Raw genomic sequence first — 14737 nt, forward strand, 5'->3', positions numbered from 1 at the left:
AACTCACAACCCGGAGATCAAGAGTCACACACTCTACTGACTGAGCCAGCCAGGTGCCCTCCACCACCCCCCCAATGTGGGATTATTCTAAACAACTTATATGTGTTGTCTCACTCAATCCTAACAACAACCTTACCAGGTAAGTACTATTATTATCTCCACTTTACAGATGAGGAAATTGAGGCACAGTAAAGTTAAGTAACTTGCCCAGTCTCCCAGATAGTAAAGGAAAAGCCGGGATTCAAACCCAATCTGTTTCTAGAGCGTATGCTTTTAACCACAGTAGTATAAACCTTTCAGTAAACAAGTCTTAAAGATCTGAATCAAGTAACCACAGTCTTGTTTACCGAGATTCAAAACTCGAGATGCCAAGGCGCCGCTTAATGCGTTAAAAGGGATACATCGCTTCATTGTTTGAATTTCTTACGCTGAACATACACCATTTTTGTAAAGAAATAAAAAAGAGATGATGCAATTTCAATATAAATGTTGAAAATACTAGTTTACCCAGCAGGTAGTGAAATTCTAGAATTAGTTACCCAGGGAGGCTGGAATAAGTATAAATAGTTTGAAGAAAGGTTTAGTACCTACAGTAGATATATTCCTCTTATACACACCTATAATAGCAATGAATTCCTAAGGAAAGTGGATTTTTGAACTAGGTAGGAAAGAACAGAGTGTGACTGAAAGAGGGAGAATCTGCGTGGGAAATGGAGGCATATCTGAGTGGTGTATGAAGTCACTCGCCTAGTTGGGTGGCATGTGACCAAGTTAATTAACTGAAAGACAATTTGGGATTGCAGTGCTTTCTCTATTCAACAGACTATCCTGGGAAGATGTGATGAGCCTTCATAAATAACATCTCGGTAGGAAATGCTTTAGAGATCATTATCCCCACCTTTAACAAATCCACATCATGTATCCTCTGTGCATATGGAAAATAGCTTTCTTTATGAAAACTAAAGGCACTTCTGGGGTCACCTAGGAATTTAAACGCTCTTTCCCATGAAGTTTGACTTCTGTTCTAAGAGCTCATGAAAACAGTGCTGCCCCTAGCTGTGCCTTGCACATTTGGAATGAACTCCAACCTAGAAAACAACGTATGAATGGACCCAAGGTACTTATTTGAATGATACAATCCCTGGTAACTATGACTATGAATACCTTGGCTTCCCTTCATGTTAAAATCTATAGATGAGCCCATTAAAATCCCACTCCCTGAATAGGAGTTAACCATTTATTTCTAGAAAATGTGAAACTAGCCTAGTTTCTTTTGCATCCGTACATGGGTAAGATATTAAAAAAAGAGAGAGAGAACGGGGCATGCATCTTAAGAGTGTAGTGGAGAAAACAAAATTCAATGCCTGGCCACTTCCCTGAAGAGTAGGATAATGTATTGGGGGCTTATACAAATACCAGATTTCCTACTGGCTCTCTCTTTTTTTCTGTAACCTCATCTTTTCAAAGGAAAGGAACCACATCTCAGCTCCCTTAGGAAACCTAATCATTTTTCTGCTTTGGATAAATTAATATTAGCAGACATAATTTAGTAGGATGCCAGAAAAGGCTGTTTTCCATTTGACCATTATCAAAGCTAAAACCAAGGGTTAAGACTTTTTTTTTTTCTGGTCAATTATCTTTTCTATCTTGCCACCTCCCAGGGGTGAAGGAAGCACTTTCCTGTCAAGTACAGAAAGATTATTTCCTGGTTCTTCCTGATTGTGTGGTTTATAAATATGCCTACATTAGTAAGGAATACATTACATTGTACTTGACACTGATTGAGTACTGTGTCAAATCTTGGCTTAGAGGTGAAAGAATTGGAGTGGGCCCAGAGAAAAATAATGACCATAATTAAAGGTTTGGAAAATGGGATGGAGGACAAAAACCGTATAAAGTTGAGGTAATCTGCAGGCTCTTGGGTGCCTTCTTTATTTTCTAAAATTTTTTCAGTTTTGAGGAAGCTCAAGTATATCAGAAAATGTTTATCATCAATCAAAGGTTCATAAAAATTTACGAGTGTATGCAAGTCCCAGGGATTCCTGAATCCAATTTTAAAAAGTGGGAGGACTCTCTCTAGAGATCATTTCAAACAAGGATACATCACTCCCCACTTCTTTCCCATAATTCATTCAGCAAACATTCTTTGAATGCCTACCGTATGTGACAGGCAATGTTCTAGGCATTGACAGAAATCTTTGTCCTCTTGGAACTTAGGAAGAGAGACAGTGAACAATAATAACACAACAAACCTAATAAACAGGCAAATTACAGAATATTTCAGAAGGCGATATAGGAATAGAGCAGGCTAAGGGGACCAGGAATGGGAAGATTGCAAGTTTAAAAGCGGTGTCCAGGATAGGCATCTTCGAGCAAATGAGAGTTAGCAAAATTGATGCAGCTAAAAAGTAGAATCCTGACAGGGCTGAGGGCATTTACCTCGTGATATGCGGCTTACAACGCTGTGCCAGTCAGTCGGGGGCACTGGAGGAGTTGGTGCAGAGTTTGGAAAAATTGATGAATTCCGTCTTGGCCATAGTAAGTTTGAATTGCCGCAGGATAGACATAAGCAATTAGCAGGTCTGGAGCCAAAGAGAGACATTTGAGATCGAGATGTCGCTTTGGAAATTACTGTGTTATCGACGGTGGCTGAAGCGGTGGGAATGAAGAGGTGGGCCCGCCAAAGGAGAGCAGAGTGGAAAGAAGGGGAGAATCTCACTAACGAATGTGTACATTTTAGGGGATGGAGACAAAGACAAATCCAGAACTGAGAGTACACTTTTTTCTGATCAGAGATAGACGAGATGGCCTGGCGTTGTGAGCGTGCTTTTATTTCTTCCCTTTCATTTCTCCCTAACGTAAACTGGCTCTTTTCAGGACAAAACCCTCCCGCGCGGCACTACACCCCTTGGGGCGCGAGCCTTTCTTCAAGACCTTTTGAAGGTAAGGAGAAGGGAACTAACTTTTACGGAGCATCCCACGCGTGTCATGTGTTTGGGGTTTCAAATCCCGGCTTGTTCTCCTCTACACCCCACCCGCCTCTTCGCTTTCACGCCCTTGCCTCCTTCAGCAGTGCTGCCTCCTAGAGGGCTGAAACACTGGACCGGCCGGCAGAAAACAAAGGACCCAGCTGGAGGGGAAAGCAAAGCAAACAAACAAACCCCCCTGCGAGGAGTAGAGACCCAGCGCTGCGGGCCTTGAACCTCCGCCTCCAGCCCTCCGGGCTTCCAGCCCCTCAGCCCCGCCCGGGCCTCTCCGCAGGCCCCGCCCCTTGCCCCGCGGCCCGCGCTCATTCGCTGGCGCCCTTCCGCTCCGCTTCCCCATTGATCCGCTTTCTCCTCCTTCAGTATGCTCTCCGCTTAGCTCCGCCCCTCACGGAGAGACCGCGCACGCAGGCTCGGCTCGTGGTCACTCGCGGACCTTATTCCGTGTCGCTTTCCCCTTCTTCCCGGCATTCCTGCTTCCGCTTTCTCACGGCTCTTTGGTTTTTCCACCTCTGAGGCACTTCGCGCCCAGGGGTTCGGTGACGTCATCTCTCTGCGCTGCGCGGACACCCGCCAGTGGAAGAAGGAACAGCTCCGCCGCCCTTCGCCTCTTTTGTTGGGCTGCTGCTCCTCCGGAATCATGGCGCCGTCACTGTGGAAGGGGCTGGTGGGCGTCGGCCTCTTTGCCCTAGCCCACGCGGCCTTTTCCGCTGCGCAGCGTAAGTGCCGGGGTGACCGCGACCGCTCCTGTGTGGGACTCCGGGGGCGGTGTGTGGGAGCACCCTGAGGGAGTGTCGGACCGAGTGTCCCAGGAATGGTCATTTGAGCCCTTAGAGTTGGGGGGTGAATCCGAGAAGCGGCTCGGGGCTTCCCAGTGGAAGGCGCGGAGTCTGAGTTTGAGGAGACGGGCACCTGAGATTGCGGCAAGGGTGGAAGGGGAAGGGGGTGTCTAGGAGAGGGCTCCGAGCTGGCTGCAGGGTGGGCAGAGAGGGAGTCTGTCAGGCTGCAGGGTGGCCAGAGAGGGAGTCTGTCCGGGAATCCGGGACAGGTGATGTCAGATCCAGCGTGGGGCTGAACAGGCAAAGTGTCAGATTGAGGACCTCGGATGCTCATGGTCCCATGACAACTAGGTGGACAACATCTTGGGCACTCCTGGGCTGTCCAGGCAGAGATTGAGAAGTTAAGTGACCGTTTGCCTTGTGGAGGCACTATGGTACAGGAGAAAGAGCGCTGGACTGGAAGTCTGGAGGGCTGGTTCTGAAAAACTTGCTTTGCCGCTAAATCTGTGTGACCTTGGGCAAGTCATGTCCCTTCTCTGAGCCTTCATTGAGGTGGATTTTAATTCTTGCTTTTTCTATGTCACAGAGTCACTGGGAAGTTTAAAAGAAAAGAGTAGAAGTACTTTAGCATACACATACAATTGTATCATCAAGAAGAAACTTGGAGTCTAGCAGAGGAGGTAGTGCATGCAGTCTTGAGAGGGCTGATCTGTTTTGTGGTCTTCCTTCTCTACTAGACCAGGGGTCAGCAAACTGGCGTGTGGGCCAAATGCAGCCTCTCTCCTGTTTTTGTAGTGAGCTAAGTATGTTTTCACGTTTTAATTTGCTGGGGGAAAAAAGCCAAAGAATATCATTTTAAGATCCATGGCAGTTATATAAAATCCAAGTTTTCAGTGTCCATCAATGAAGTTTTCCTGGCAGACAGCTACACCCATTCGTTTAGGTATTGTCTGGCAGCTTTCTAAGTAGGGAGTTGAGTAGTTGACACAGAGACAGTATGGCCTGCAAAGCCCAAACTATTTGTTATCTGACTTTTTACAGGAAAAGTTTGCTAACCTTTGTCCTAGCCTATAGAGCCCCTAAGGGCAGCCCATTTTGTTCATTGCTGCGATCTCTGTGCCTAGCACAATGTTCCCCACAGTAGGTACTCAATAAATTTGTTGAATGAAGGAAGTGAATTCAAAGTTGAACTTTATTCATTTGCTAGATTACTTTCCATGTTCAGGAATAAAGTAGAAAATGAAATGTGAATTCCTTCAAAGCTCTATTTTTTTTCAAGATAAAACCTTTTATTACATAGAATTAAAATGACCCAGTTACTTTAACTACGTTTTACATATGTGTATTGACATTTGTCTGACTGAAACTCAGCTTTATTTTTTAAATACATTTTTATTTTGAAAATTTACAGAGAAGTGCAAAGATAGTACAGAGTTACTGTATACCCCCACCTGGTTTCCTGCATTGGTAACATCTTCTATTACCATGGTATATTGTCACAACTAAGAAACTGACATTGGTATGATACTATTGATTAAAGTCTAACTTTTATTTGGGTTTTACCAGTTTTTCCAATAAAGTCTTCTATTCCAGGAATCAATGCAGGGTATCGCATTACATTCAGTTGTCATGTTTCCCCGGTCTTCTCTATTCTGTGACATTTTCTCCAAAGTTCCAGTCTTTAATGATAACAGTAATAATAGCTAACGTTTATTAAATGCTTACTATATGCCAGGCACTGAACTGAGCGCTTTACATGTATTATCTAATTCAGTCCTACCAAAAGCCCTGTGAGGTGGCTATTATTGTTGTTACCGCTCTTGAAAGATGAAGAAGTCAAGACACGCATAGCTGGGAAACCCGCAAACTGACAGAGATGATGGTGGGGCCAGGATTCAAAGACAAGCAGTTTAACTCTAGAGCCTATGTGCTACACTGCTTTATGAAATTCAGTTTTGTGTAAGTGGTTGAAATTGCGCTGTGCTTAGGTGCCAGAGGTACAGGGATGCCTTGAAGTTCAAAGTCAAGTGGAGAACAAATGGAATCAATAAGTAATGTCAATAAAGTGATATAGATGCTATGCTAAGAGTATGTCAGGATGCATGAAGACAGGCCGGGGGTGGGAGGTGGGGGATGAGCGGGTTAAGGAAATATCTTAGAGCCTTGCTGCTCAAGGGTGGTCCACGGACCAGTCTCCAGGGAATAGCCTGGGAGCTTGTTAGAAATGCAGAAATTCAGGCCCCGCCCCAGAGTTTATTAAATCTGAATCTGCATTTTAATAAGATCCCCAGGTGATTTGCCTGAGCTTTCCTTGGAGAAGCACTACCCTAGAGATCAGGATACTGTGGAGTACTGCGTCATTTTCTACAGTTGGTTTCAGCTGTAAAATTTTTACAGTACTCGAACAAGGAGATCACTGAAGTCCAACCCCTTCGTTTTACAGATGAGGAAATGCCTGGTTAGAGGTATTGTTAGAGTCAGATTAGGCTGCATGCAGAGAAGAAAGCTGGCTAGGAATTGAACAGACAGTAGGAAGTTAGCCAGACCTATTTTTGGTATTGGATTGATGTTTCTTTTACACCGGTCCTTATGTTAAACCTGTAAGATAAAACTTCAGAAATGTCTGTAAACACATTCTCTTTTAAGAGTTACTACATGTTCACTCACAGCAATTTGGGTTTTTTAGTCCACAGCACATTGTTAAGTAGGGATTGTGCCAGGTTTTTCTAGAATTAGGATTTTGTGTTTTTGTGTTTTTGGTGAGATGAGAATGCCTTGTTGCATTTCTCATTGCAGTGGGACCACTTTATAATGCTCATGTTGGAAAAAGACTAATATTTACCTTTGAAGCTAATTGTGTCATGTCAGACTGTAGCAGCAGATAGCACACTTGTACTATGGCTTGCTCACCTTTCCTGGGATGAACTTTGTTACGGCAGAATGGCTACCATGTATCTACTGTAATCTTCACATTATCCCCATTTTACTGTTGCAGACACTTAGGCAGTAGAAAGATACTGTATTTCTTTGATTCTAAGACACACTCCCCTCCCACTCCTACATTTTAACACTCTGAAATTGAGATACATGTTACAATGCATGAGGATGTCTTAAGGTTTGATGAGATAAAGTCAGTGACAGTAAGTTGAGGAGCTGGTTTTATGATCCAGGCTTATCAGCTTCCAGATCCTGGTCCTTTTCTTTCATACCTTGCTGCTTCCCAAGGCTAAGGCAGCAGCAGAATTCTGATTTAATCAGAGAGGCAGAAATTGACGTTCTGGAATTTCTCCTATTCCACCCCTGCCCCAACATATTCTCTCAGGAAAAAACATGTCCATGCCAATATTACTTTATCCATACTGTGTGATGGCGGTGCTATTTCAGAGTTGAGATTTTCTATAGGATTATTCATTTTTAAGTAATTGTGCTTTCTTTGACCAGTTAGTGAAAGAAACTCTAAGTTTCAGAGGATTCTAGTTTTCCCATAGTACCGAAAGAAAGAAAATATGTTTAGGTATGTCTTCCTTGTACTTGCTCACCTTTCACTCTTACCATGTTTTATAAGGTGACAAAGCAGGTCATGATGAAAGTAAAATAGTTCAAGATCAGGCTGACTGCCTTAGAAGATAGAGGTTTTGAGGAATCTGGGATTAGCATTACTTTATGTAGCATATAAGTCAGCCGCTTCTTTGGTATATTGATTTGCTTGCATTTTAAGAAAGAAAAATGGGCTACAATTTCCTTAATGGTATGCTTCTGGTTTATAGATCGTTCTTATATGCGATTAACAGAAAAGGAAGATGAATCACTGCCAATAGATGTAAGTTGGTCATTTATATTCCATTAAAATATATTTTAAAAATTAGCCACATAGCTTATTATATATATATATATATATATATATATATATATATATATAATTTTTTTTTTTACTGGTTCTTGTTCTCTTAAGATTTTCGAGACATGAAGTAACATCTGTTCACTACTTTACTTTTTGTCACTTGTTATAAAACCCAAAGATTTGGAAACAAAAGATTTCTCTGTTTGGTTTCTAGAACTGTAGTTCAAGTAGTCATTCTAGAAGTTGCTCTATTCATAGTCTGAGACAGACTTAAAAAGTTGATTATTTGACTTTATTTCTTAGCAGAGTTCCTTTTTATGTAAAGTATAAGAACAAGCAAAACTAAACATTGTTTAGGGACATATATGTAGGTGGCAAAAGTAAAGAAAATCAAGGAAGTGTTTTTTTTTAAGCTGAAATGATATGTGAACTTCACTCACCATTTTTTTATATTTAATTGCTCTTAAATGACAAAATAGTAACTTCTTTGTAACAGAATCAAACAGTAAGCGTAAAAAGTAAAACTGACCCCATACAATAAAAAAGACTAGTGACGTCACTGCTCAGCCATTCTGCTGCTACTCCTGCCAGCTTGGAGTATGTCCGTTGTTCAGCTCTCCTCCTGTGCATAAACAGCATTGTCTATTTTTTATGTATGGTTTTACCTAATCAAAACAGTTTTTCTTTTAAAAAGCTATTATCTGTGTGTATATATGTCTAGTTTTATAATTAGCCTTTTATTACTTAACATTATTTATCTTAACGTAACTTCATGATAACTCATAGATTTGCCACATTCTTGTTAATGGTGCCTGTGATTGCATTTTATGAAATAGGTCTTGGTACACTGGTGGTGGGAATGTGTAAACTGGTATAACGTGTGACATTAGTTTTAATTTAGAAAGAGTAATAGCTTGTGGCTAATTTTGACTTTAGTTGTCTGTAATGACAGCTATGATAGACGGGACTATTAAGCCACTCTCCTATCACCTTTGCTTTGTGGTAGATTAGCCCCACCCCCCCACCACATACATATTCATTTATGTCCATTTAAAATAGCTTGCTTCTGTTTACAAATTGGGAATTTTGAAAAATACAGAAAAATCACAATCAAGAAAATCAAACGTGCCTCTAATCCCAGGTTGGTTAATATCAAACATTGCAAGTTTTTGCTTGCACAACCTCTTTGGAAAACATGTTGGTATTACCTAATGAAGTTGAACATGTGTATACTCTCCCCCAGTGATTCCACTCCCATGTGCCAGGAGACCTACTGCAGGATATCTGTATTGGCATTGTAAAAGTAACACACAGGAAACAGCCCACATAGCCATCGGCAGTGGAATGAATAAATTGTGGTATTTTCATATAATGAAATATAAAATACAATGAAAATGAATGGACTACAAGGATATACTACAACAGGGATGAATCTCACAAAAAAGTTCAAAATGGGAAAAAGTAAGCAATATACATTTTAGAGGTACATACATAGCTGGTAAAATTATGAAGAAAAGCCTTAAAGAATTGATTAATATACAACTCAGTACGATAGTTAACTCTGAGGGGGATGGTGAAGGATATAATTGGAGAGGGACACATGGGACTTGAAAGGTACTGGTAGTTTTATTTCTTAAGCTGGGTGGTGGGTCCAGGGGTGTTCTTTTGTATACTCAACGGTATTTAACAGTAATACATTAACAAATTCTTAGTTGCTCTTGGAAGCAGGTAATAGTTGGTAACTGAGTTCCGAATGCTCAGTACCTGTTTGCTATTTGAGCAAAACCTAAAAGTATTTTTGCAGCTTATCCATAGAATTTATAGGAGATTTTATTGTGTCTGAGTTCAAATTATTTAAAGTGAGAATGACTCCTTGATAGGATCTAGGAGAAATACCTGTCAGAGGCTAAAAAGAGATGGAGGGGAAAATTGTAAATTTTTATGATAATATTTGTATGTTATATGATAATCTCAATCTTTATACACAGATAGTTCTTCAGACACTTCTGGCCTTTGCAGTTACCTGTTATGGTATAGTTCATATTGCAGGAGAGTTTAAAGACATGGATGCCACTTCAGAACTAAAAAATAAGTAAGTCTTTCCCTTTTCATAGGCATTTCGATTCATAGGGGTTTTGCTTCATTTACATAATTTAAAATGTATGTTTTCTGGTACATAAAAGTTGATTTTGTTTTTACATTTTGATGATGCAGTTTGTGTAAATGATGAGGTCAAAATATTGAGGCAGTGTTTGATATGGTAGAAAAATGGAAGTTGAATGACAGATTATTGACATTAGAATCAGATGTCATGTTATATTTGCTTAAAATTATTTATTGCTTGGGTGGGTGGAAGGAGATAGACAAATAGGAAGATATTCCCTCAGAAATGTTTTCCTTTCATCCTTTCTTTTTTCCTTCCCTCCCCCCTCTCTCCCTCCCTTCCATTTTTTCCTCTTTTTATCCACGTGTCCCAGCTAAGTCTTTGGAAGAATAGGGGTTTTCAGTCAGTTTCTTCTATCACTTGAGCCTAGACTGTGGCCTAAACTGCTCTCTGGCCCTTTCCTATTCCTGGATTACAGTATATTTGTTATTCTGCTTTCTGTTTTCTCCTGTACTTCTTCTAATCTATTTTCTTGAGCTTGGCTTGCTTTTCTTTTCCATATTTCTTACTTTCATAAAGTTATCCTTTAGCTTTGTTCAATTCCATCTCTGGACTTTACCTACCTTCTTGAGCCTGGAAATTTTAACCCTTTACGATGTGTCCTCAGAAGGGTTCACAATAAACATTTATTTGTTCGAGGAAACTCACCCCCTTGTTACTTTTACTTTTCAGTTTACATTTTAAGTAGTCACGTGTCAGGCTTCCTGTTTTATGTGGGAGTATGCTTGGGATTTTAGGTGGGCTGACTTTGAGATTTGAGTTTTTATCAAGGCAGAGTTCTCTTTTTTTCCAGGAAAATAATGTTTAAACAAACCAATACTGAAAGCCATACACTTAGGTGTTTGTGAACTTTTTTTTGACTACACATATCTCACTGGGAAAGAAGAAAGGATACTCTACTATCACCACCCACTATAGTTCTTACAAAGAGTCTACCAAGAATCACAGGCAAAGGGCCAGGAAAGAAAGAAGTAAAACAGAATGGCATTTAGTAGGTGGTAGCAAAATATATGAGTTTGGACAACAGTAGGTACAGAAGGGCCAAAAGGAGTTTTTTTTTTGTTGTACTTGAAAGATTCTTGGAAACAGATCTGTGAAATGATCATATTGCTTGAGTAGTGAGGGCCAAATGAGAATAATCAAAGGTACAATCTATGTACTGGCTTTTTAAAAGACTATTTGGCATGGGCTAGCTAGTTCTAAGATTTACAGGAGTGATTAAAGCTGAGCGATTATTTGTGCTATAGTCATAGGCATCTTGGAAGGAGTGGCTGAAAGAAAGATTTGAGTTATGTTGCTTTTCCAGGTTTCTTATTTTCCTTGTACAGGAAAAAAAAAATGAGACACAGTATGATTGCCATGTATAGCCTGATCCCATGGATTTAAACTCAGTTAAGACTATAACCCATAGCAAATTCATAATTCATTAGAAGCCTGCTTGTTTTCAAATAGGCTTTTGTACAGGTGTATCTAAAGTGGATGCTTTGTTTTTTTCTTTTAAGGACATTTGACACATTAAGGAATCACCCATCATTTTATGTATTTAATCATCGTGGTCGAGTACTGTTCCGGCCTTCGGATACAACAAACTCTTCAAATCAAGATGCATTGTCCTCAAACACATCATTGAAGTTACGAAAACTTGAATCACTGCGTCGTTAAGATTTTTACAAATTATAATAACAGGACAGGACACAGAGCTGGAATATTGGAGTTTGGGGTATAAAACACTCCCCCCATCATCAGTATTTATATTATATTGATCTTTCAGACCTAATTAAAAAAGTCTATGGCCCTTGTTTGTACACTGTTAATCAAATCGTTAATGGAGTGTAAGTTATCTGTGAAATGAGTCTTTGATCTTTCATAGAGAGAATTCTTTTTTCCATTTAAAACAGATTCATATCTTTTGTAAAAGTCACTGTTTTGAACACATTTCTTTGAAAAATGTTGATTTTGTAATTATTTATTTTCTTAGATTTCTTTTCTTTTGCACTTGAGTTTTTAGGATCCTTTTGGACATAATGTGACTACTGCATTTTGCAGCATGAATGAAAGTTAAAAAGTCTTTGGTTCTTAACAACAAATGGACTTCTCTAAAGAGACCAAAATGGTGGCTTATCAGTTATTCTTATGACCCCTAAAAAGTGGCTCTGCTTCAGCTGATGCTTGCCAGTTTTTAATTTCTCATGACTTCTCGCCCCACCCCACTCCCATATACCTCCTAACATTGACTGTCTTGTTTCATCACTTCTCTGGGGTTCTGTGTGCAGTGAGCAATTCTTGTGTCAGAAATTCTTTGTCATAAATATATTTAACAAATCAACTTGCTGTAAAGCTACTTATGTTCTCTTCCTTTCTCTGTCAGAAATTTCCCCAATTGATTATGTAGTTAAAGAATAGTTGAAGATAGACCAAAAGACCATTCATGATTTCATTAATTATCCTGCCTGTGTAGAGGAATAGTAATCACCGAAGAAAACTGATTACTTGTCATCAGCCAGTTTAACTTATTCAAAGTCTCTGTTGTTTTATTGCATACTAAACTAGCAAATTAGTGAAACTAAAGGAAACTTCTCATCAAAGGTAGGCTTCAAAGGCATTGGGACAAATATGTTTTAAATATTTGGAACTAATAGCTTCAGTGAAAAACATTTAAGGTCGTTTAAGAAACTGTTTTATAGCTTCAGATTCGTTAGCAGGCTTAGAATTTTCCATCTTTGTTGGATGCTACTGAAGGTGAGGATGAGGGGACAGAGTAGACTTTTTTTTAGAATCGGTAATTCTGGGTTTAGGGAAATTTGGCTAGCCCTTTGAACTGCAGGGAGCTTAACATTTCTTTGTAGAGAAGGTTGCTTTTGTCGAACTGTACAGGTATGAAAACATTGCTTTCTTTGAATTGTATAGGTGCAAAGGGAATAACCATGCAGACTTGAAACGCCTTCGGCAAGAGTCCATAAGATGCCCTTCTGCTTGATGGCATTTTTCCCATTAGCAGTGGACCTCAGCTCTTCTATCCTGCCTGGTAACACACAGCCCCAAAGCACGAGACTTTTGTCATTGAGATTTTACTGTTTAGTTTTGTTTTGCCAACCCAGTCTGTCTGTGGAACACTGACTCTGCTCTCTAAGGAGAACAAAGTTAGAAATCTTCTGATAGCCTAAGATAATTTAGAAATGAGTTAAAAATGGGATTCAGGGGGTTAATATAGTGATAATTAAATCAAAATATGGTATGAGAAACAAGCTCCTTCCATCAGGCTTGCCTGCCATTTCCTCAGGTATGACTTGATTCGAAAGAGCCTCTTCTCTTTGGGGGCTGCCTGCCTTTTTTATTATTCACATACCTTCAACGCAGCCATTTAAAGGGTACAGTTCAGTGGTTTTGTCATATATTTGCAAAGTTGTACAACCACTACCACAATGCATTTTAAGACATTTCTGTCACCCCCAAAAGAAACCCTGTACCCTTTAGCGGGCGCCTCTCATATCCCCCTGCCCCAGTGCCTCCCAGCCCCGGGCAACCACTAATCTCCTTTCTGCCTCTATAGATTGGCCTGTTCTGGTCATTTAATATGAATGGATTCGCACAATGTCTGGTCTTGCTAGTGACTGGCTTCCCAAGTATAGTTTTGTTCTATGTGGAGTGAGAACTTCTCCCCTTGAGAACTGTGATTGCTGTGGAAGGAAGTGGTTGGTCAAATCAGTAGATGTGGAGTAGGGAGGACCAGACACTTACCACGTTTCTTTGTCAGTCTTAGGCTGAATGGTTTTTCCTTGTAACCAAGCACTCATGATATACTACTATTTATAATACTTTGGCTAGTCTCTAGAATGGAGACTGAAATCTTTGCCTGCCCAGTCAGGAAAGTCCCAGTAAAAATGATGCCCGATAATTTGGCAGGTAATTGACATAGTTTTCAGGTGCGTCTAACTTGGCTAGCAGCTTGTATACCTCGGGCCAGGTGAGCTTCTCAAATTTCTTCTTCAATTTCCTCCAGTGAATTTCTGTTTTCTTTTTCCAGTATGTACCATAGGACTAAAGGTGATTTGGGTGCATTGTAACAGTGCTAAATGGGTTAAATTCAGAATTTTATTTATAATACTTTGAGACAGTCTGTGACTACCTAGGGTAGTCCAAAAAAAAAAAAAATGTAGTGATGTGAGCTCGTTAAGCCTGCTGCAGTTGACTGCGATTTTAGTGACATTCAGAAGCGTGCACTATTGAAGGCTCTCTAGAATATAGGAAGAGACCTCTTAGGAACTAGGGAACCAGCCAAATGCTGTGGGCTAATGGCCCCACCACAGAAATGCAGGTCGGCGGATTAGAGGCGATGATGCTCTGTAACTCCCTAATGATTGTTTCCTAAGCACTGTGGCTAATTTTTGAGGGGCATGACAGCATCTTCCTGGTTGTATGTGGCCTGTTTCCATGATGTATTGAGTAGTGTTGTTTGTTGTGAACATCGATGCCTGTAACACCAAGCTAAACACCTTCTTTTGGATATGTTTCCTCTCTTTAAATGGCCTTGCCCTGTCCAATAAATAAATGATTGTCTCACCCTGTTTTTGGTAGTGGTTTTTGTTTTTGTTTTTGTTTTTTAAATCTCATTCTCTTCTGCTTCTCTGTCCCCAGAAAAATGTTAAGAGCTAATTTTATGACTGTATTTTTTCCCAGTGTGATGCTGTTCTAGTAAATTCAATGGATGCTTTACTTTTTATTGTACATGTAAAGTCAAATTGCACTTTTATGTTTTTTTTGGAGTCGAAATAGAATATGCAATATCATTTATATTTATAAATTATCAAAGGACCTTTGAAGTATAAGAATTTCAGTCCTCGAATAGCAGTGTCCAATCATTCCATCACAAATTTGTTATAACTTTAGACCTAACAGGAAATCATTATGATTAAAAGCATCAGGGGGCAAATCCAGAATCTGATGAAAACCCAAGGGAAAGTTCTGATTT

The 14737-nt window shown here is 40.0% G+C and overlaps 1 protein-coding gene across 1 annotated transcript; it reads left to right on the plus strand.

Annotated features, from left to right (window-relative positions):
• Window positions 1–2882: 2882 nt before the first annotated feature.
• MMGT1 (membrane magnesium transporter 1) lies at window positions 2883–14333 on the plus strand. Its single transcript, XM_026479709.4, has 5 exons — window positions 2883–2943; window positions 3502–3703; window positions 7531–7583; window positions 9593–9696; window positions 11271–14333. The coding sequence occupies exons 2-5, from the start codon at window positions 3625–3627 to the stop codon at window positions 11428–11430; spliced, it is 396 nt and encodes a 131-aa protein (XP_026335494.1). The 5' UTR covers window positions 2883–2943; window positions 3502–3624; the 3' UTR covers window positions 11431–14333.
• Window positions 14334–14737: the final 404 nt, after the last annotated feature.

Source organism: Ursus arctos, chromosome X (genome assembly GCF_023065955.2).
Source record: "Ursus arctos isolate Adak ecotype North America chromosome X, UrsArc2.0, whole genome shotgun sequence".
Taxonomy (NCBI): domain Eukaryota; kingdom Metazoa; phylum Chordata; class Mammalia; order Carnivora; family Ursidae; genus Ursus; species Ursus arctos.

What these genes read in the sequence shown, in the direction of transcription:
- MMGT1 (XM_026479709.4), top strand. Translation starts at nt 3,625, where the DNA reads ATGGCGCCGTCACTGTGGAAGGGGCTGGTGGGCGTCGGCCTCTTTGCC. An exon ending in GGCCTTTTCCGCTGCGCAGC is followed by an intron (nt 3,704 to 7,530) that starts GTAAGTGCCGGG and finishes TCTGGTTTATAG; the next exon opens with ATCGTTCTTATATGCGATTA. An exon ending in ATGAATCACTGCCAATAGAT is followed by an intron (nt 7,584 to 9,592) that starts GTAAGTTGGTCA and finishes CTTTATACACAG; the next exon opens with ATAGTTCTTCAGACACTTCT.